Source organism: Diabrotica undecimpunctata, chromosome 10 (assembly GCF_040954645.1).
Source record: "Diabrotica undecimpunctata isolate CICGRU chromosome 10, icDiaUnde3, whole genome shotgun sequence".
NCBI classification, from domain to species: domain Eukaryota; kingdom Metazoa; phylum Arthropoda; class Insecta; order Coleoptera; family Chrysomelidae; genus Diabrotica; species Diabrotica undecimpunctata.
This window is the reverse complement of record NC_092812.1, coordinates 69618694-69643169: the sequence shown is the minus strand read 5'-3', so window position 1 is coordinate 69643169 and position 24476 is coordinate 69618694. Positions and strand designations below refer to the sequence as shown.

General features: G+C 31.9%; 2 protein-coding genes across 2 annotated transcripts in view; both read left to right on the top strand.

Annotated features, from left to right (window-relative positions):
* The window catches only part of LOC140452352 (uncharacterized), a 328430-nt gene that overhangs the window by 7403 nt on the left and 296551 nt on the right, over positions 1–24476 (top strand). The window lies entirely within an intron of this gene.
* Positions 22147–23913, top strand: LOC140451993 (uncharacterized). The gene is made up of 2 exons (XM_072545995.1): positions 22147–22191; positions 22280–23913. The coding sequence occupies exon 2, from the start codon at positions 22419–22421 to the stop codon at positions 23586–23588; it is 1170 nt and encodes a 389-aa protein (XP_072402096.1). The 5' UTR covers positions 22147–22191; positions 22280–22418; the 3' UTR covers positions 23589–23913.

The following is a 24476-nucleotide window of genomic DNA, read 5'->3' as shown; positions in this document are numbered from 1 at the left end:
TACTAAAACATTAAAAAATATTATCACAATTCTAATATACAGGGTGGTTCCTATGGTGTATATACAGGAAGTTATAAATTCAAAAAGAAATAAGCAAAATCGATAAAACACCCTGTAACTCGGATATAAAAGTAAACTCTATTCACCATTTAAGAATTTCCGCTTCCCAATGCAACATCCTGTATATATATATATATATATATATATATATATATATATATATATATATATATATATATATAATGAACAAAAAGTATTTGCTGACAACGTAAGGAAGTAAACGTTAAATAGTGGGTTTGCAGCAATAAAAAATGAAACGTGTACTCTTTTAAATTTTTATTCCAAGCTTTCGGACATTGGTTATGTCCTTCATCAGGGAGCTACAAATGTGATTAATAAATTGTTGGTGTTGGTATAATTAATTAAAAATTGTTTCTACTTACAAACTTAACGAGGTTGTATCAACGAAGATGTGTTATAATGTTAAGTTTGTAAGTAGAAACAATTTTTAATTAATTATACCAACACCAACAATTTATTAATCACATTTGTAGCTCCCTGATGAAGGACATAACCAATGTCCGAAAGCTTGGAATAAAAATTTAAAAGAGTACACGTTTCATTTTTTATTGCTGCAAACCCACTATTTAACGTTTACTTATATATATATATATATATATATATATATATATATATATATATATATATATATATATATATATATATATATATACTAAGGAACACTCGAAGAGTGGTGGGTTTTCGGTCAAAGTGGAGAAATAAAAGACAAAGAAGGTGGTTACTTCATCTATTTATTGAAGACGTTTCGCTTCTTAATCAATCAGCATCATCAGTTCAAAAAATATGTGAAAAAACTTAAGTAAAAAACATTAATTTACGGAGAACCAAAAAGATCATAAATATGATGCACTTCCAACAGTATATTATTGTTTAAATTTTATTTTAACTTTAGGTAACATTATTAAAAAATTGAATTATAGATATTTAAAAAAATTATATAATGAAGTTACCACTCTTAAGCGCCTCAGTCGCTGTCGCTTAGGTACCACGCCGAACGAGAAAAGACAGTGGCCTTGAGGTCAAAATGTGACAGAACAGCAAGGCATTTTTTAAAAAGTTAATGTTGTGGCAGAATAGCCAGCAACAGGTGAAGATTGATTCAACCTCCATCAGTCCAAGGTTCATACATTTGGAACTGAGAATAATATAGATTCTATGAATCTATTTTATTATAAAATTTTATTAAATTATTTGAGCAGAAACAATTATTTAAATATGTAAAAGTAACATTGACAAAATAATCAATAAATTGTAAGTTAAATAAATCTATATAATTAAAGTAAGAAACTATTTTATTTTATTTGAAATTATTTAATATGAAAATATGATAGAAACTACACCTTAGGGGACAATTTTTAAAGTAAACAACATATTAAGCCTAATTCTGCAATATTAATGCATGATAAATTTGGCTCAAGTTACTAATGTCCGTTCTCTTATTAAGAGCGTTAGGGTGTTTAAGTATTGAACACATTTCCAAAAACTGTCTTTTAACGAGATTGCGTTCATTGCCAAGAATCTTAACTTCATTAAAGTCCACTCTGTGTTTAATGTTTATAGCATGCTGGGCAAGAGCACAAGTATGTTTAGATAAGTTGATATCACTGCGGTGTGTCGTAAGACGCCCTCTCAGTGATCTCCCTGTCTGCCTGATGTAGCATGAGTCACACTCAGCACAAGGTATGTGATAGATGACATTTACTTGTTTCAGAAGGGACAAGGGTGTTTTAGTTTTAGAAAACAAATTCCTGACAGTCTTAGCATTTTAACCGCAATTTTAACTGGTACATTTTTTTGTTTGTACAGATTAATAAGTTTTTCAGTAACTTGAGGAAAATAAGGTAGAGATGAGTAATGGGTGGTTGGAGTCCCAAGTACAGCATTAGGCAGAACAGTGTTATTAATTGAATTATTTGATATTATTCTGAGTTGGTCACCATTGGGCATGTCATTCAAAGAGGAACCATAACTCTGTGCATAAAGGTATTTATTAATGAGGAAAGATGGATATGAATTCTCAATTAGAATATTTCTAAGTAATTGGAGGGATTCCCTTCGATTAACCGGATGTGTCAGTCTATTTAGCCTACAGCTTAAAGCTTTAATTAGGTTTAATTTATATTTGTAGGGATGACAGGAATGGTAGTTGAGAAACCTATTAGAGGCCATTGGTTTTCTATACCAACTTGTGGTTAAGGTGTTATCTCCCATTCTAATGACACGCATGTCTAAGAAGGGAATACTATTTGTGGTAGGGTCCTCAAGTTCAGCAGTGAACTGTAAGTGAAAATCAAACTCATTGAACAAAGACAAGGTGGCCTGTATCTTGTCTGGGGGTAAGGCTAATAATAGGTCATCAACATACCGCTTAATAAAAGGGATTTGGAAATCTAAAAGACCCAAACGGTCAGATACTAAATCATCCAATACAAAATTAACTAGGATGGGATTGGATTGACGGTCGTACTCCTTTTCTCGATATATATATATATATATATATATATATATATATATATATATATATATATATATATATATATATATATATATTAATGTGATATTAAAAGTCAGAGGTGCGCCAAGCAATTAATTAGCTAATTAATTATTTATTATAATTAAACTTATTTCTTCTTCTTCCTATGCCGTCCCCATTAACGGAGGTTAGCGACCACATTTTTAAAAGCTTCTCTGTCTTTTGCAACGTGGAATAATTCGTCTACAGTCATGTTTGTCCAGTCTCGAATATTTCGCAGCCATGACTTCCTCTTTCTACCTATTCCCTTTTTGCCATCGACTCTACCCTGCATGATGACCTGCAGAAGACTATATTTATTATTTCTTAGTATGTGTCCAAGGTATGCAGTCTTGCGTACGTTTATCGTTCTCAACAATTTTTTGTCTCGACCCATCCTTCTCAGCACTTCCTCATTGGTGACCCTGGCAGTCCATGGAATTCTTAACATTCTCCGGTATATCCAAAGTTCAAAGGCTTCAATCTTTTTAACTATTTGCGCTTTTAGGGTCCATGTTTCTACCCCTTACAATAGTTGCGACCAGACGTAACATTCAACAAACCTCAGTCTCAGCGCAGTATTCAGATTTTTGTCACAGAACAATTGTTTGAATTTTAAGAACGCTGCCCTTGCCATTTCTATTCGTACCCTTAAACTTATTTAAATGATGCAATTATGATTTTATCACACATTTAATTCTCTTATCTCAGGGTTATATTCGTGCTTCAATATCTATGCTTTACATATGATAGGTAAGGTCTAAGGAATATCGGAATAATAGTCATATATGATACAAAATTATATATTGAAATAAAATTCACACTCAAATATCTTAAACAAAAAATATCTCATATAAGGATTATCAAAATTTTGTTCTACGTACGTGAACCTTCAAAATTTAATGTTATACACTATATAAATTAAAATTTCAAATCAAAATTGTTGTTCTATATCTCCTGATAAATATTTCTATCTTTTCTGAAGCAATTTAAAAAAACTTTGTTGATAAAGAAAAACTGACGAATGGTAAAAAAAAACTATCTCTCTGATGATGAGTTGTCCAAATCCTTGTTCCTTGTAGCCTACACTATCTATTCTTAGCAGTTCCCTAGGTAATCAGCAATCTTACAACAAATATTGCGAGCCTCTCGTCTTCAATGATCTCCTTCAGATGCACGTATCGTTCAAAAGAAAACGCTAGCCTCTTCTCCTCTCGATAAACTGAATCTCTCGTTCCGGCCTGAACAGTGACTCTTGGAATATATAAGTAGAAAAGTATGACTTACAATATTTTACTGGATCAGCTTCCGTCAGGATACACTTAGTCCACGAAAACTCACAAACATTCACTTCTAATGCTTACTATCACTTGGGAACCGCCAAAGAACTACGACTGTTCGTCTTGCACCCTTGGAAAACAACTCATGATCTTTTTTTCCTCTAAAATCTAGCTAAACTCTCATTCCTACATAAATCTCCCACTTTTTCCACTCTTTGCCAATCAAAGTTCGTCATATTTATCCCCATCTACCATTTAGATGACAAACAACAATTTTACCTACAATTATAAATTTCCTAAAAACTATTAACATGCTAATCGTTTTCTACAAATTCTTAAGAAATAACGGAGAAATATAATTTCTAAATTCTACCCTATTGTCTTATTCACTGTACAAGTCCATTTGGAAAACCCGGTCGCATTGTTCATTTCACTTAAGCTTTGTCACTCGAATATATTTTACAAAGAAAATAATTTATGTATATCTTTAAATTTTTTTTACTACAGGTAATCCAAAGATAATGGACTTTCATTTCTTCGAAATATCTTTTATAGTTTATTAGGTGAATTATTTGACTTATATTTCGTACTTTGAAATATTTTAAAAGCAAACCAATATTATTCTCAATTTTACATAGCATAACAATATATATATATATATATATATATATATATATATATATATATATATATATATATATATATATATGTATATATGTAGATGTCTATATAATATATAGATAATATATAAATTCCATTTGAACATTTTTAATATTTTCTTTTGATTGTATTAAATGTGAAATATTATTCGATTTAGTTTTATTAGGAGTAAGTTCGTGGTATTTAATACCACGATCTGTATAATATGTATACTCAATTTTATTTTCTCCCTATTTTCACAGCGAATAAACATATTTTATATTACATGACATACAATCACATGCTTCCAAAACCTGTGAGCGGTCGTAGATAAAAATAATTAAACTTTCTACAAATAAAAAGATCATTTACCTTTGACTCATTACTTTTTATATTTGTTGCCAAATTGATTCCTTTCAAACTATTCTGAGTTTTACCCATTTTACACGTACTTAAAAAATATTCTAATTGCACGTAATCAACTTTTTAGCATCGTCATTAACGGTTTTTAAAGCCTTTTTATGGTTATATGTTTAAAATGTGTTTACCTAATAGCTAAAAAAACTATATTTTTTAATGAACATGTCTTCCAATAAAAACGTAACATGACGCGGCGTGTAATGTAGTTATGCGTTTCAACAAGATAGTTACTGTTACTGTTAAGAAATTCAAAGAATAGCAGTGCTTACTAATAAGTTACTATGGCTTGAGAAGATAGATGGTCTGAAAACTACCAAGATAAATTTAAGTGACTGTCTATAAAACACTAATAAGACGAGTGCTAACCTATGAAGTAAAAACGTGATCACTTTTACATAATGACCAAGAACTGCTTAAACGGTTAGAGCGAAAACTCCTATCAGAATATATGGAGGAATAAAAGAACCAGGTTTGTGGCGCAGACGTTACAACTTTGAGTTGTTCAGAAGTTTTGGGGAACCTGACGTTGTAAAATTCATTTTACAACGAAAGGGCATGTAATTAGGCGAAAGGAAGGCGCAACAGCCAGAAAAGTTTTTGACCGAAGAGAGCTGATAGGAAAACGAACCAGAGGAAGACTTTAACTCATAACGAGCTGTGATGCCACTGATGATGATGAGTTACTGTTGCTGTTACTACTTTTAGGGGAGAAGTCACACTTATCATCGTCATCACCCAGCCCTTTGCGTCTACTGCTGGACATACACCTCCCTCATTTTTGTCCATTGTGCTCTATCTTGAACACTTTTCATAGAATTTCTTGACATTTTTTTGAAATCGTCAGTCCAACGAATAGGGGGACTTCCTCTACTTCTTTTGTCTAACCTAGGCCTTCACTAAAGCAATCTCTTCGTTCACCTTTCATCACTGATTCGGGCGACGTGTCCGACCCAGTTCCATTTCAATGTGGCAATTCGGGAAATTACATCGGTAACTCCTAACTCTTAACTCGGTCACGAAGCGATATACTCAGCATTGACCTTTCCATTTTCCTCTGAGCTATTTGCAGCGTTTTAGAAGCTGTAGCTGTCAATGTCAAAGTTTCGGCACCATAGGTCTTCACAGGCAACACACCTTGGTCAAATGTTTTATGTTTTAAAGAAATTGGTATAGCGCTTTTAAAGATTTCTTTGGGTTTTCCATAGGCTGCCTATGCCCGGTTCATTCTTCTTCATAGTTCGCATGTTTGGTTATCTCTTGTGATCTTTATTTCGTGTCCAAGGTATATGTATTTTTCCACCAGCTCTACTTCGTTGTCTTCTTCTTCTTGTGCCACTCCTATCGGAGATTGGAAATCATCAAGGCTATCCTGACCTTGTTTACAGCTGACCTAAAGAGTTCATTAGTGGTACAGCCAAACCACTCTCTCAAATTACGCAGCCATGACATTCTTCTACGGCCTGGATTCCGTTTTCCTTCTATTTTTCCTTGCATTATATTTTGAAGTAATGCGTATTTATGTCCTCTCATCACGTGACCCAAATATTCGAGTTTTCTTCGTTTGATCATTGACAACATTTCTGGGTCTTTTCCTATCCTTTGCATTACTTCAAAATTTGTAACTCTTTCAACCCAACTTATCTTCAGCATTCGACGGTAGCACCACATCTCGAAACTTTCAATATTTTTTATATTGTTCTGCTTGTGAGTCCAGGCATTTACACCGTATAATAGCGTGTTAAATACGTAGCCCCTTAGCATTCTTAATCGGAGAGGAATGCTTATATCTCTGTTGCAGAAAAATTTCCTCATCTTTATGAAAGTGGCCCTGGCAATTTCGATACGTCTTTTTATTTCATTGTCTTGGTCTCCAGTTTCGTTTATTGAAGTACCCAAGTATTTGTAACTTGATACTTTTTCAATTTGAATGCGGTTTATATTAATATGTGTTGGTTGTGTCATGTTCTTACTGAAGACCATCTCCAATATTGATATTTCTGAATTTTATTGTGGAGATGTTTATTTTAAGACCCAAACTGACACACACTAACTGAAGTTTATGTAGAATTGTACATATCTCCTTGAGGTTTTCCGAGAAAAAAACTATATCGTTTGCGAATTTCAAATTTGTTTATCTTCTACCGTCAATGTTCAGACCTTTCTCTTCCCAGTTAAGTATTTTACAAGCATATTCTAGTACTGCGGTAAACAGTTTAGTCAATAAGGTATCACCCTGTGAGACTCCTCTGCCGATTGGGATATGATCCGTGTTTTTATGTAGTTTCACCGACTTGTGAAACCGATAAAATCTTTGTGTCCTTTCCTTGTCTTCTCTGATGGTTTCTTTGTAATTAGTTCATGCATTTTGCATTTTGCTATTTTGCTCAGAAAGTTTGTTATATCTAGAGGTTTTGTTAGATAAATCTTTTATTTAATGTTTTCACATTACACAGTCTATAGTGACCTGTAAGTAATCCTCTCTTTTGGCTCATTCGTCGGCAGTTTCGTCTATCTCTATTCCGATATCATGGAATCCATATAGTCCAGGAAACAAAGCTTAAAATAAGACAAAACCTCGCAACTTTTTCAAGTTTCGATTAAGTTAAATTTACCCTCTACTTCAAAACCTATATTGTGTCGACGGGCGCTTTTGAGGGCGCCGAGATGAGTTGGCAACTACCCCCATGGTAAAAGCGTCTTTCAGCATCATACAGATTTTGATCTTTGGACTAACCACTACTTATTCTCAAATTTTCAAGTAAATCGATCTTTTCCTAAAAAATTGCGAGTAGAAAACCTTCGTTTCCTGAACTAATAGGAGAGTAACTAATTTTTCCTTGTTTAAATAGTTTATTGAATTTCTCTAAGCTCTCCCATACTACTTTGAAGCTTGTTGGACATTATGGCAATATCTTGTCCCCGATAGTTTTGTCCAATATTACTTGGGCGCATCTCCCACTGGCATGAGTTGCCACTTGAACGATGCTGTGAATTTTGCTTACTTTTTGTGCTTTGTTCTAGGCTTATATCCTCCTATTACAGTGACCACTGTCGCTGCCAGAAGCGTCTGTGTAACACTTGGTGGCTAGCTTAGAAATGACATTTCTGGCAACTTCGCTTTTTAATAATAATAATGAATAAAATATTTTATGGACTTCTTTCTCATGTTGCCTTGGGACATACAGATTCCTTCGTTGGACATCTTATACAATCTTTGTTTTCACACTCTCCATTAGTATGTGTAGAGGTGTGAAATCAATTATTACTACCATTATAACCATTATAAAATAGCTTCTGAAGATTGACGAGATTGTTCTTTCTGTTGCTGTTTGATAACCTCAGGTTTTATGGATTACTCCCCAATTTTTCCTGCAAAATTTCTTTTTAGTATCCACACAATTAGGACTTTTGTGGCTTTGCTGATTATCTCTTTTTCATAGTTGTCTTAGGCAAGTTTATTATTTCGAATTAGGCCTACATACTTAACTTTCGTTTTCCACTTTGCGATGTATTTTCAACTTTATCAACATACCTAAAGTTTAAATTTAATGAATTGATGAATACTTTTCATTATTTTTTCGTTATCTGTAGCTTCTATAAAATAAAACTGTAAGTTGGTAGGAACAACAGACTGGTACAGGAATAATTTGAATAATTTTGTTCAAATTTTTAACAAACAAGTGTATCGGTATAAAACGTCTAAGAACCGTAGTGGTTTTTATTTTTTCAGTATGCACCCAAACCTTGTGACCCTTTGTTAAATATGGCAGTATCATATTCTTTCGATTAAAACAAGATTCAGCTTGTAGATAAGAAATAATCAAAGTATTTTGGAGTTGAGGTTCGTAAATCCTGGAACGCAACGGTAATTTAGTTTTTTTTTATCAGCATTTTACAGCTAAAGAGTTTAAAGAAAAAATCGCAAGAATAACTTTCGTCTTAAAAATACCATAATTATCAAAAAAAAAAAAAAAATGGTTTCAAATCGAAAAAAAAAAAAATTTCGTCGTAGTAAACTTTGTGTAAACTTTTTTCTATAATCCACAAAAAAAAATGAATTCATGTAGCTGGCTGTATACCATGAGTCACAAAAAATTTTTGTTTTAAAAAATTCATTTATAAAAGGTTTATTAATATAAAAAACCCTATCGGGCTAAATCACAGAACGTTTTCGGAAATACTATCCCATCGTCAGTGCTATTAGCTTTATATGTTTCAGGCCACTAAATACATGGGTAAAAACCCTTTAAATATAGATAAATTAATTTTAAATTGCATTTTGGATGATAAATTACTAGGATGTTTAAATTATGAACGGAATTAACTTCATGACAATGTAAAACTCCACTGGGGTTGCTAGCCCTTAGACAAGGTGTCTATCAGGACATCTAGCTACCAACAACCAGCTTTCTGGTTTTATTTTGATTCTAGCAGGAGTTGCCTACGTTCAAAATTGGGCTAATCACCATTAAAGAGAATCTCGAAAGTTCTTCAGTGATGCGAAAAGGACGAAGGCGAAAGGAAGAAAAACAGCAATTACATCATACCGCAATCGAAAATAAACCATTTGATTTTTTACTAATAGAAACGATTAAGGTTTAACGAGTCATTGAGATGCATTTCAAATATTGTTTTACAACCAGCCATAAATATAATATAGTCCAATTTTATAACTTATGTAAGATAATTACTAGGCTAGATTTCTATCAAGTAATCTCTACAAATACATTGTCAATTTGAGATATTTAAATCGTTGACTATATAATTTAATTTAAGCGTGTATGTTAGATTCAATAATTTGTATACGCTTGTTGATATGATTCAATAATTAAAGATTGTCATCGCTATCAATGTCATTCAATATCTTAGTGGTATAGCGAATTGCTCTGGCTCCAGTTTCTTGTTATAGTTTGTTGCATATTAATGTTTTTTCAATTTCTTCATGACTGTTTCATTTAATGGAGAAGAGTCCAAGGAGATATTTTTCGTCTTCATTTCTGTCTGCGATTGTCTTGTAGATAGCGATTGTAGATCTTTCAGGACTATACATGAATCGGTCCATTGACAAGGATAACTGGTTTCTATCTTGCTAAAATAATAGTTTTAAATTTAAATAAACATTTCTAAGCACCGCAGGCGCATATCGCTGCAACCGTTAATATACAGCGATAGATTGCTCGAAATGCGTATTCGAAATATTTGGTTCCATGGTTTGAGCAAGATAGAATCCATTTATCCTTGTCAAAATATTTATACTTGTACTTGAAGGTTTAAAGATTATAAAGTTTTTTGTAGAATTCCAATTCGTTTAGTAGTTTTTTTTTATAAAAAAAAACAAAAATCACTAATTAAACCATTTTTTAACAAAAAATTGCAAATAACTAAATGATTATATTTAAAAAAATTCATTTGAGCTTAAAAAAATATATGCACTGAGTTTTCAGGAGGATGTAACTGTACTTCAGTTTGGCTACTTGTGTCCTTATTCTGAGGGGTTTCCGAGGTGGTTTTTTCTTCGATGAAGTGGACTTCAGATGGAGAAAAGTCCAGGTCCGAGGACTTCTGAGATACTTCTGAGTTTAATGAGCAAATGCCACATTTTTAAAACCCAGAGGTGATATTTGAGAGGTAAAACTCTTTTCAAAGGCAGTTTTCACCAAACCGGGTATGTCATGTTGGATTATTCTCCGACCTGGAAAATTCTTCTGAAAAGTGTCCACTGCAATTTCAAACGCCCTCTTAAACAATCACCGTCACATCGAGTGGTTGAATTTTATGCATGGTGTGGTGGAACAGATAATGACAACGTGACAACAGCGAAACGCACTGGGTGCTGCTTGGATGGTTGAACTATTTTAATAAATAACTTCAGCCATTCATGAAATGTGTCTGCATTGATTTAACAAGCAGCGCTATCTACTGATCCAGAGTCTAACATTCTCTCTCCTACTTTCTTCATCTTTCCAAAAATGAAGGCTGGCGGAATAAAACTTCCAGCGCCATTGATTCAACAAATTATTGTGGTCAGTTCACCTTTCTTAACAGAACTTAGTACTCCCACTTGTTTTCCCTTTTACTGAAACCTAGAAGATGATGTTTTCACACCAGACTCGTCCATGTTATATATGCTGGTTGAGTTTTGTAAGAAATTGTATTCTTCATACAATTCCGACATATTTTCCAAAACTCTTTGTCGTCTATCAAAGGCTGCACATCTCGCTATACTTATCGGCTCTGTCAACCTGAACGATAATTTAGGATAACGATTCATAAACCCGTCAATACACCTTTTTCTGCATGGTTGTTCTTAAATGGATGTGGTACATTATTTTTCACTGCGAGCTAATACGCAAGTTTTTGAAGAGAATTTCCTATGAGGCCATAAATCTTGAAATTTATTAGGCATATTTCACAATTTCGCGTTCCATTTCTGGACTGAATCTATTCTTTATATGACGGTGGAGCGTACCCAAAGGAATATTGTAGAGTTTTGAAGCTTTTCAAATGCTCGTCTTGCGAGCTTCGGCCATTGCGAGCTTCATATCTTTCCCGGTCCATTGATTCTATGTGGTCTTCTGTTTATATTTATTAACCATTTCAATCTAGAACTACAGATTTCAAAATGAAATAATTGTAACATATGTATAAGGGCAAAGCGGAAAGTAGTATAGACCACTTGTTTCAAAAATATGTGGCGGATATTCAGTGATTTTGGTCGAGAATAATAAATAAGAAAGGTTTATATTTTGTAAATATAGTGAAGACTACTAACCCCAGTTTGTTTGATGATATATATTCACTAACACGCAACTCAAGCTGATATACAGTCTTGCACCATAGACATAATAACTTGCACGTGGGTACAACAAATGATCAGGTGGAACAAATACAATGCTGCCCTCTTTTGTAGATGATGTATAACATTCATTAGACTATCTATAGTAAGCTACGAAATGCATTTACAATCTATTGCCATTGCGATGGCTTCTCGATCTTCTGTAATATGGAATAATTGTCCCGCATTTGATATCCGAGTCCATTCACGACTGTTCCTCAACCAAGAAACCCGTTTCCTTCCTACACCTCTACGGCCCTCTATTTTGCCTTTAAGGATCAGTTGTAATATTTCATATCGACTTCTCTTTATTATATGTCCCAGATAAGATATTTTTTTATGTTTAACAGTCTTTAGCAGTTCTCTATATTTGTTGACGCTCCTTAGTTCTTCTTCATTAGTTTTCCTTGCTGTCCAAGGTATCTTCAGCATTCTTCTATGAACCCACATTTCGAATGCTTCAATTTTGTTCATGATCGATACTTTTAGCGTCCACACTTCTGCACTATATAAAAGTACGGACCAAACATAGCACTTAACCATTCTTTGTCTTAGTTCTAAACTGGGATGATTATTGCAAAGAAATGACATCATTTTCATAAAAGAAATTTTAGTCATTGCTATTCTACGTTTTATTTCTATGTCTGGATCTAGTTGGTCCGTTATCACAGTTATCACCAAATATGTCATTTTGTGAACTTTTTCAACTTGGACTCCGTTTAATTGAAGCTTTGCATCGGGATGTGGGTCACGACTAAACACTAAAAATTTGGTTTTTTTGAGTTTATTTTAATGCCCATTTTCTCTCCTACTTCGTGAATACGATCAAGCAGAATTTGGAGACCTTGAATATTATCTGACAGAATTACTGTATCGTCTGCATATTTAATTACATTAAGTAGTTCCCCGTTGATTTTTATTCCATATGGTTGTCTCTTAAGTGCTGAGTAAACATTGAACAATGTTGGCGATATAATGCAACTTGTCTCACTCCTCGTTGTATGGAGATTTCATCGGTGTAGTTATCTCCAATTTTTACGATAGAAGTTTGACTCCAGTACAAATTAATTTTACATGCTGTACTTTATCGAATGCCTTTTCGAAGTTATAGTTATATTTTGTATATAACTATAACTTATAACTTACATACACATTTGAAATTACTACTACAAAATATTCCACTTAAAATTCGACAAAGAATGTGGTTTTTACACGACGGTACTTCAGTTCATCACACTGCTCTTATTCTCAATCATCTAGATAATAACTTTCCTGCGAGGTGGATAGGCAGAGGGAGACCACCTGTTTGGCCAAACGCGATCACCGGAATTGTCAAAAATTGATTTTTCATGTAGAGCTATATAAAGAATCTTGTGTACCAAAAGCCTCCAACAACGCCAGATAATATGAAAAATAGAATAAAAGAAGCTTTTAATAATATTGACTTATAATTTTTTAAGACATGTGGCTCAGCCATTTGAATTTGCATAGATATTGGAGGTGGACATTTTGAACATTTACTTTAGACTTATTTCCTTAATATTACATTAATTGTTACATTAATTGCATATAGTTTTGGTTCATATTTTGTATTGGTTATTTATTGAGTAAAAATAATTTTGTTCTATCATTACACAAGACTAAGTTGTTTCTACTTACAAAAATTGAAGGCATTCCTGAAATTTGAAGAAAACTAAAAATCTCTCAAAAAGTAATGGGTTTAGATATAGGGAATGCTTCATAAAAATTAAAGAGTATCATAAGTCAAATATTTTGAAAAAATAAAATATAGGGATGTATATTTAAAAAATATGAGAAAATCGTAATCTTCTTTTGTAGTTTACCCTGTATACGAATATTCGACAATGATTTCTGTTAAACTTAATTTGAGAACTAAAACATATTGTTACGCTATTAAGTAAAATAAATAATTATTTATGTATTCCTTCTTTATATACAGGGTGTTTATTTAATAGTGGTATCGAAATAAAACTGGTCAACCTAACCTAACCTATATAGGAGTATGAAACTTCATATTGAAAAAACAGAGATTATGAGAGGAATCTAAATATGTATATCTAAAACTCACCCTGTATATATATACATGAATATAATATGGGTTTTGCTTTTTAAAATTTAAAGCAATTGATCATTTTTACTTCTGCTTCCCACCTGTTTTTGTAATAGATTTTTTTATGAAAAAATACTGGAATCTGTTCGAAAATATGCAAATAAGAACATATTTGAATATAACCGATGTTAAAAAAATGTTAATCATTTTCTAACAGACTTTACTACAGGGGGTCGAAATAGGTCTATTTATTGTATATTTTTACCTGTTTCTTTTATAAAACTATCTTATAAAACTACAATTTTTACGTGGCGTTAATTTGATACTACTAAACTAAACAATGAATAAATTTTATTTTATTTTACTTTTTTTATATAAAAAATATAAAATTATATCATCGTTTAATTTAGCATATTCTCTACTTTTCCAAATATTTTGATAAATATGCTATTACTTTGTCATTTAAATTAATATTTGAAATTGAGTAATGCCATAATTTACATTTTTGTGTCCTTTCATAAGTTTTCCTACGCCAACACCTCAAATCTCGTTCATACTCAATCCAACTCGTGACGGACCTAATAATAGCACTCGTGACTATCGAAATGTTCATAAAACTTGTTGCATAATGAATTATTTTATTCGTTTCCTGGCCATTGACAAATGTAACAAATTTTCTAGTGACTAAACCACAAGGAGTTCACATGATCATGATAATTTAACTTCACTCAATAAGCCCCTATCCTGGCTAATAAAATATCAACTTTAGGGCAATATTCAAGTGATAAATATAGATTTCTTTTAGGGTGATGTACTGATTCTAACCACTTTCAATCAAGATGTTTGCATTTCGAACATTTTAGTTCGAAATGCAATTCATGTACTTTTGTCATCTGATTGTGACAACGTTGATTGTTTTGGGGGAAAAGTACTGTTCACAGACTCACCAATAATGCTACATAACATTCGCTAGTGATCGTTTTTCATTAGATTCCTTTAAAATCCTAAAAATATAGCAACCGAAACCTTACAGCAGCTTCGTTCACTTTGGATGAATTTCACCTGCTGCTATCAAGTCAACTGACTGACCAAAACATAATTGTATTGTCCATAACAATGATAGCCTCTTTCGGAATTAGATCTAACAATGTATTCCCCGAAAACATTAATATTGATGTCTTTGAGTTACCTGTACTCATTTGAGTGGTTCCACTTTTGCTTTCTCCAAAATTTATAATTTGGATTTGGTAACATTAACACTAACTAATTCGACAGTAAAAATAAACTTTGCAAGTACTAAAAACATGATAGTAGGAAGAACAAGATTTCCCCATAAAATGATACACAAAGGAACATGGAAATCCCCTGATAACGAAACCATTAACCAGATAGATCACATCCTGATAGATGCAAGGCACTCTTCTGATCTCATACACGTCAGAAACTACCGAGGCCCAAACATTGACAGTGACTACTTTCTTGTAATGGCAAAAATCAGAGGAAGAATATCAAACCTAAAGAAAGATAAACACACGAAACAAGACAGAATTAATGTTGATAATCTGCGCATTGAAACCGTTGCGAGAGAGTATAGGAGACAAATGGACGAGGAAATGGAGAGCCTGGAGGTGGGGGAAAATGTAGAGGAACTGTGGACAAAATGTAAAAACATAATAACTGAGAAAGCAACAAAAATATTGGGGAAAACCAAACCAGTTAAAGAAAACGAATGGTTTGACAAGGAGTGCCAAGAAGCAACAGATAACAAAAACAGGGCATACCTAAAGACAAATCAAGCTGGATGCACAAGAAGAGCAAAGGAAGAATACCGGACCCTAAGAAGAGAAGAAAAACGATTACATAGAAGAAAAAAAAAAGACAATTTGAGCAAAAGCAGTTGGAAAGCACAGAATGGCTAAGAAATCAAAATGAAACTCGAAAGTTCTACAGAAATCTAAACAAAATGCGCAAAGAGTTTAAGCCAAGAATATGGAGCTGTAAGGATGTAGAAGGAAACATCCTAAATGATACGGCCTCAATCCTAAACAGATGGGTTGAATTTTTCGATGCAAAATTTAATGGCCATCATATCGAAGAAGCAGATAACACCCTAGCAAATCGAAATGATTGGAATCCTTTCAACCCAAACGAAAGACCACCTACCATTGAAAACGTTGCCCAAGCCATTAAAAAGCTTAAAAATAATAAATCACCAGGAATTGATCAAATTTGCAGTGAGCTCTACAAGAATGGTGGCGATGCCCTACTACAGACACTGCATAAGCTTTTACTTCTTGTTTGGCATAATGAGACCATGCCTTGTGAATGGTCTCAAGGCGTGATATGCCCGTTACATAAAAAAGGTGATCAGCTCCAGTGTCACAACTATAGAGGTATAACCCTGTTAACAACTGCTTACAAAATACTAGCAAATATTCTCTACGAAAGCCTGCAAGTTTACACAGTGGGCATAGTTGGTAAATATCAAGCTGGATTCACTCCAGAAAAATTAACAATTGACCAGATTCATTCAATAAGACAGATTCTCGAGAAAACATTAGAATTCAATATTGAAACCCATCACCTATTCGTCGACTTCAAGGCCGCATACGACAGTGTCAAGAGAACAGTGCTATACCAATCAATGTATAAGTTTGGTATACCAGAGAAACTTATCCGACTAACGAGAATGACAATGTCTAACTTAGAAGCCACTGTTAGAATACAGGGAGAGAATTCTAGATCCTTTGAGATAAAGGATGGACTCAGACAAGGGGATGCTCTGGCTTACCTCCTATTTAATATTGCCTTAGAAAAGGCAGTCCGAGATACACGAATTAGGGATGGCGGTACGATTTACAATAGATCGATACAAGTCTTAGCATATGCTGATGACATTGACATAATAGGGCGTAGCAAGCGAGATGTTGAGCAATATCTCCTAGAATTGGAAACAGCGGCGAAACAGGTCGGTCTAGTCATCAACGAAGACAAAACCAAGTACATGTTGGTTACAAAGGATCCGATAGCAAATGAGGAACGAGAAACAGTCTTTGGAAGTCATACCTTTGGACGTGTTGACAACTTCAAATACCTTGGGTCGCTATTGACTGCTACCAATAAAACAAGCGAGGAAATTAAAAGACAAATAAATCTTACAAATAGGGCATACTATGGACTCCAAAAGCATTTCCACTCAAGAAACATTCAAAGAAGAACTAAAATTATTATATACAAAACATTGCTGAAGCCGGTCCTCACATATGGAGCAGAAACATGGACTCTAACCCAGAAAGATGAAAGACTTTTGGGAATATTTGAGCGTAAAATACTCCGCAAAATATTTGGAGCTATAAACGACCCAGGGCAGTGGCGCAGAAGATATGATTTTGAATTGTATCAGCTCTTTGATGAGCCAGATGTCATAACGTTCATTAAAATACAGCGACTAAGATGGGCTGGACACATAATACGAATGCCAGAAAATACGATTGCTAAAAAGCTAACCACAGGAACACCTGTAGGAAGAAGAAGCAAAGGCCGACCGCGAATTAGGTGGTTAGATGGAGTTGAAACCGACTTACGGATATTAAAAATCAGAAGATGGCAACATGTTGCTAGAAACCGAACAGAATGGCGACGAATCTTAGAGCAGGCCAAGATCCACAGAGGATTGTCGAGCCAAAGATGATGATGATGAATTCGACAGTATTATCAACAGTTGCATCCGGATTCTTATTTTTCAATGATACCTAAAATTCATTATAAAAGTTTTTTCATTCAAGATAATGCACCGTCTTCATACTATTACAAATATTAATCATTACAAAAAAAAGAAACAATACATTAAAAATATTTAAAACATTAAAATACATAAAAACGTACAATATAGACATATAATTAAAATAATATTAAATTTGGTTATGTTGCAGCTTGGGCATTCACAGATACACTCTGGTAATATTCACCTAATGTATAAGGACACATGGTCACTAGGTACTCTTTGACTTGGTTTTTAAAAGCTGTAGTTGAATGAATGTTTTTAAATTTTTGAGGAAGTTGATTATACAGTAGTAAACCACAGATAGTACATGACTTCCTACTTATTTCTAAATGTCGATAGGGTACTACAAACTGTCTCTTATTTCTTGTATTGTGTGAGTGAATATCACTGTTACATAAAAAAGTTCTTTTATTTTTATGAATTAGTATCAATAATTCCAAAATGTAAATTCCATACACTGTTAATATATTTAAATCTCTAAATAGGTTTTTACAAGACCAACCATACGGAACACCTGCAATACATCTGACAATAAGCTTTTGGGCCTTGAAAACGTCCTTTATACTAGAAGAGCCACCCCAGACCAGACAATTATACCGTAACTCATTGTCGATTGTACCTCAGCAAAATAAAAAAGACGAAGGTGTTGCAGACTAAGTATTCTACCTAAATTTCTCAATTGATTGAACATTTAGAATTGAGTTTTTTACATACATTCCAACAATGAGCCTTAAAAGATAAATGAGAGTCGAAAGTCACTCCTAAATACTTCACATCACTACAACTCAAAATACCCTCACCGTTGACGGAAATACTTAAATCAGGTCTAGTAGAATTTGAAGGGGATGTAAATGATAAAAATTTATGTATGAATTTGGTTTCGAAAATTAGTTTACTGATTTTGATAAAAATTTAGTTTTGTGAACATTGAATAGGAGCGACTGATTACTGGACCAATCAGAGAATGAATTTTGGATTGTACCACATTGTAATTCTAGTGGACCATCTACTGTCAGTTCTAGCTAAATGTCCCGCCTACTACCAATTTAAAGATTTAATTCTGTGGATTACATCAGTGATCTTGGTTTTCTGTCTGATCCATTCTATTCTTTTTCGATTTTTTTTTATATATCTAGCATGCATCGCTCCATTGACCTTTGAGTGACTTTGAGTTTCGCTATTAGCTCTTCCTTTAGTGTCTGAGTTTCGCAGCTGTACCGAATGCTTTCTTCTTCAGGTGGATTGGCATCTATCCTGGATTTGAATATTAATGCATTTTTACCAAAAGATGCCCAAGCCAGTTTCATTCTTGTTGATTTCTGGGATTAAAAAGCCAGATTTATGTATTAATTATCCCAGGTATATACATTCGTCTACTGTCTCAAGTGCAGTGTTGTTTAGTATTACATCTTTACATAGTTTTTATTTTGTAGTGTAGTGAACCACAGATTAACCGTGATGATTTATTCATTAGAATCATTAGTGCTTTATTTAAGCACTACTTGTGTACTCGCAGGTTAATGCAAAATTGAGATCCACATTAATGATAGAGGTATTTTGAAACCTTGTTTACTTCATTGATATCAACTTACACTAACTTTGGCAACACCCTGGTATGTTAACATATTTGAAATTACCGCTCTGCTAGTTGGAGCTTGATCAAATGTCATCTCCAGAAAAGAGTACCTATGGTCGACAAAAAGATTTAAAATATTTTTAAAACACTCAAAGAGTGAATAAAGCAATGTTTTGTCCATGTTAAAAAGCAGAATACGATTATTATTATCTCTGCAGTGTTTTAGAGCTGTAAGTCTTTCTAGTATAATATTATAGATACTAATTTATCACTCTAGGTAAAAAATTATATAATATGTTATAAAATTTCTTAAAAATAAAGGTAAATATTTAGAGGCAATAATATTAATCTTTGAAATAGTTTATGGGTGGAAAAGTAGATTCTTACAAAATTTCTACTTATCTGGAATCTAAATATTAATATCCATAAGATTTTGTTGGAAAAAATAAATATTTTCGTCAAAATTTTCATATATCTATGAATCTAAGAATTGGAGAAAAATTTTGTCTTGGGCCTCAAGAATAGATTTTTGTCATAGTTAAACAGATGTTTAATACAACACAATTTTCTACAGGGTGTTAAAATTCTTAGATTGTTCTGTGTGGAACATTTACTTAGCTTTAATCTATATAAGGGTTTCCTATACCTATCTCCCTTCAATTTTGAAAAATCTAAAGATTTCCTAATTTGTAAGATTTAACAATATATTCAAACACATCACCAAACACCGGCGATATACCTAGCTAAGGTACTTTTAACAATAACATTTAAATTTTATCATTTCATCACATAGGATGCCTTATATTTTAGCTGCATTTGGCCTACATTTGACTTTGAATAATATTCTTATTTCAAATGACATATCATATATTCTATATCGTATATTCTGGAAGACATTGTGCCTGTTTTTTCTTGCACGTACTTTCTAACTTACTAGATAAAAATGTCAAACTGAATGTCAGTCACTATTGTAAATACAATTAAATTCAATGTCTATTTCATGGAAACGATCGTCTTAAAAAAATATATTACCGTCCAGAATGCTAAAAAATTGCAAATTTTCAACAATTTTTTTTATCATCTATTATATATGGCAATCAAATTTTTTTTAAATTATTGTACAATTTTTGAAGATTACAAATATTGTTTTTTTCGTTGTTTCTGTATTTTAAAGATGGCGATAAAAATTTTTCGTCCAAAAATTACTGCTCCATGGCGAACAGTTAATCTCCGAAACGGCAAATCAGAAATATAAAATTTGAGATATGTTTTAAAAAAGAAGTGTCCTTACGTGATAGATTATCATAACAAATGAAAATTCTTGAAAAGAAACAAAATGGCTGATATTTGAAAAAATTGTTTTTTCGACATTTTTCAGTCACAAAAATTTTATTATTATTTTTTTGGTCAGTATTTGAAAAACCTGTAAAAAATTTTGCTATAATAAATATCTGTTTAAATATGACAAACAGTCTATTATTAAGGCCTAAGACAAAATTGGTCTCCAACTCTTAGATTAGTAGAAATTTAATTTTTTCTAAAACTTTACATTTTTAGAAAAATCGAAATAAATCAAAACATCCAGTATTTAGGTATAGGGAACTGTTATAAAACTAGTATATTAAATATAGTAAAAAAGTATATCTTGTTTTTCACAATAACATTCAAAAATTCAAAAAGTCATCAAATATAGGGTGTTCCATAAGAAAAAATATAACTTTGACATACCACGCTTTTTTGGAGCACCCTGTATAATTCACATTATATTTAAATCGTAGTATTAACGACCTTGTATTGTTCTGTGAAGAAAAAAACCTTTGAATATTAAGTCGTTTTCCGTACAAAGGCCGAAGCGCATAGGATGGACCACACTATATATATATATATATATATATATATATATATATATATATATATATATATATATATATATATATATATAGTGTGGTCCAGAGTGTATCTGTGAATGCCCAAGCTGCAACATAACCAAATTTAATATTATTTTAATTATATGTCTATATTGTACGTTTTTATGTATTTTAATGTTTTAAATATTTTTAATGTATTGTTTCTTTTTTTTGTAATGATTAATATTTATAATTTTAGTTTTGACTTGCTGTAAACCTTGTTGTAACTTACAGTCAAATAAACTCTCTATCTATCTATCTATCTAAAAGGCATCAAGAGACCAAGAAGAAGTTCAAATTTAAGATGGGACTATGACATAGGAAAATAAGCCGGTACAACAGGGCATAGAAAGGCAAATAGACAATCGTGGGCAGAAATGAAGAACGACTATATAGGGAAGCTACACCATAATCGGTAGAATACGCTGATAATGATGATGATGATGATATATGCATAAATGAGATTCGGTCTTTCTTTCAGTTTTTCCATATGATATTAAATTAATTGTGCAAATCTAAGTAAATACAATAAACAGTATGAAGACGGTGCATTATCTTTAATGAAAAAACTTTTATAATGAATTTTAGGTATCATTAAAAAATAAGATTAATAACATTCAAAAATTCAAAAAGTCATCAAATATAGGGTGTTCCATAAGAAAAAATATAACTTTGACATACCACGCTTTTTTGGAGCACCCTGTATAATTCACATTATATTTAAATCGTAGTATTAACGACCTTGTATTGTTCTGTGAAGAAAAAAACCTTTGAATATTAAGTCGTTTTCCGTACAAAGGCCGAAGCGCATAGGATGGACCACACTATATATATATATATATATATATATATATATATATATATATATATATATATATATATATATATATATATATATATGTAAAAGTAAACCTATGTTTATTTTAAGTGAAACAGCAGGGCTTAGTTATTTTTAGTTATTTAAAGTTTTAGGTTGTATGACTGTTTAAGTTTTATTGACATTGACATATATTGTAAATTGTATGGTATAATTGTCAAATTACTTAATGGCGTAAGAAATAGCATTGTTCTTGATTCTCTTTTTAGGTTTGTATTTTTGTTAAGTTATTTTAGTTATGTTATTATTGTTAATAATTTATATTGTAGAATTTTAACGATAATAAACTCTTTTTAGACGAATTCAAACTGCTATCTCTTCACATGAATAAGGGTATGATATTACACTTATAAATCAAGAACTTAAGCTGATAAAAAAAAATATAGTGATAACTATAAATTTCCAAGCCGTTATTTGGATAAAACGATATTTAAGAATGAATTTTACATCAATGAGAATTTGCATGGCTATAGAAGCAAACAGTAGTGATAGTAAGAAAAATGTATATAAATTTAAGTGGCTGCAGCCAACAGGGTCCCGTTTTTATTATGAAATCCCCTTTGAAAAACAAAGTCAAATTGATCATTCTGAACTATTTCATCTGAAAAAAGTGAAGAATATATTAGCATCTATGAAAACAAGAGGATCCTTTAGAACATGTACTATAGCATTAGAAGACAATTTGAAGGAGATTTATTTTGATTCAGATGGTGATGTGGTTTATCAAAGTGAGTACTTACAACAGACCTTATTACCAGTGTATGAGAAGATAGAAACAGCTGAACAATTTCCATCATTTGCTGAGTTGCTCCAGAAATTTAATGACACAAATTTACCTAAAGTTGAAAAGAAAAATTTAAAAAAAATAAAAGATGATTTTGTACTTCGAAATTTTGATGGAAATAATGTTCCAATGAATTCATGGCTCAAGACCTTCGAATCAGAATGTTTGCGATGTGAGGTGGTTGCTGATGAAGACAAGATTTTGATTCTACGTTTGTTTCTTGATGGAATAGCAAAAGAATGGTTTGAATCAAAAATAATAACATTAGGCTTAGATAACAGTTTTGAGGTATGGAAAATTAATTTTTTAGATAGTTTTTGTGAAACAGGTTGGCATAATCATAGGCAAGCTTATTCTTTTAGGTATATAGGTGGTAGTATTGTTGATTATGCGTTTCGTAAAGAAAAATTATTGCTAAATATAAAGAATGATTTTCCCATTGATATAGTAATTGATTTAATTGTAACAAATTTGCCAATTTATATACAAGATAATATTAATAGAGCCGACGTTACAACAATGGAAAAATTGGTAGGTGAATTACGAAAATTGGAAAGTTTAGTTATAAAAAAGAAGAATAAATTGGAGACAAAACCAAATTTTTATCAAAAATCTACTATAATACCAGAAGAACAGAAAACTACTTGTCAATATTGTGATAGAAAAGGATTCCCTGGGAGGTTTCATCCAGAGGCAATATGCCGTTTAAAGCAAAAAGATAAAAAGGTAACAAAAGAAAACAAATCAAATGATATTAAATATATTAATAATATTGCTATACAGGAGACATTAAATGAAACAGTAACTGAACAAAAAAACTAGATTTGCTGCCATTGATCAAATTAAAAGTATTCCTAAATAATAAAGAATTATGTGGAGTTTATGACCCAGGCTCAAATGTTACTCTTCTGAATTCGAAGGTGGCAAGAAAGTTAGGATTAGATATTCAAGAAGATAGGAATATGTTTAAAACGATAAATGGCAGAACAAATTTTACAGGAAAACTAATTGCAAAACTGAAAATTAATAAAATTGAGAAAAATATTAATCTTTTTGTAATTAATGATGAATATTTTGAGTACGATATTCTACTCGGATTAGATTCTATTTTAAATTTTCAAATGAAACAAGATTTTGATTTAGAGATTTATCAAAGATTATACGGAAAAATTGAAGAAAAAATCGAAAAATTTAATTATAATATTAATATTACAGAATACTCCATAAACTTTAATGAGGGAATTCCCACAGAACTTTTTGAAGCAAAATTACAACATTTATTGCCATATCAGAAAAATAAAATAGAGATATTACTAAATAAATATGACAATATTTTTGCAAAACATAAATTTGACATTGGGCAGGTTCAAAATAATGAAGCTCAAATTAAACTTTTAGAACATAAATTTGTTGCAAAAAGACCCTATAGATGCTCGATAGAAGACCAAAAAGAGATAGAATTTCAAATAGGACAATTATTAAAAGCAAATTTAATAGAAGAATCATCTTCACCTTTTGCAGCACCTGTTACATTGGCTTTTAAAAAAGATGAAGGATCTAAAACAAGATTGTGCATTGACTTTCGTGAGTTAAACAAATTAATTATTCCTGAACCCCAACCTTTTCCTTTAATTGACGAGATTTTGACCAAAACAAGGAATGCTAGGTTCTTTACTACTTTAGATATAAATTCTGCTTTTTGGTGTATTC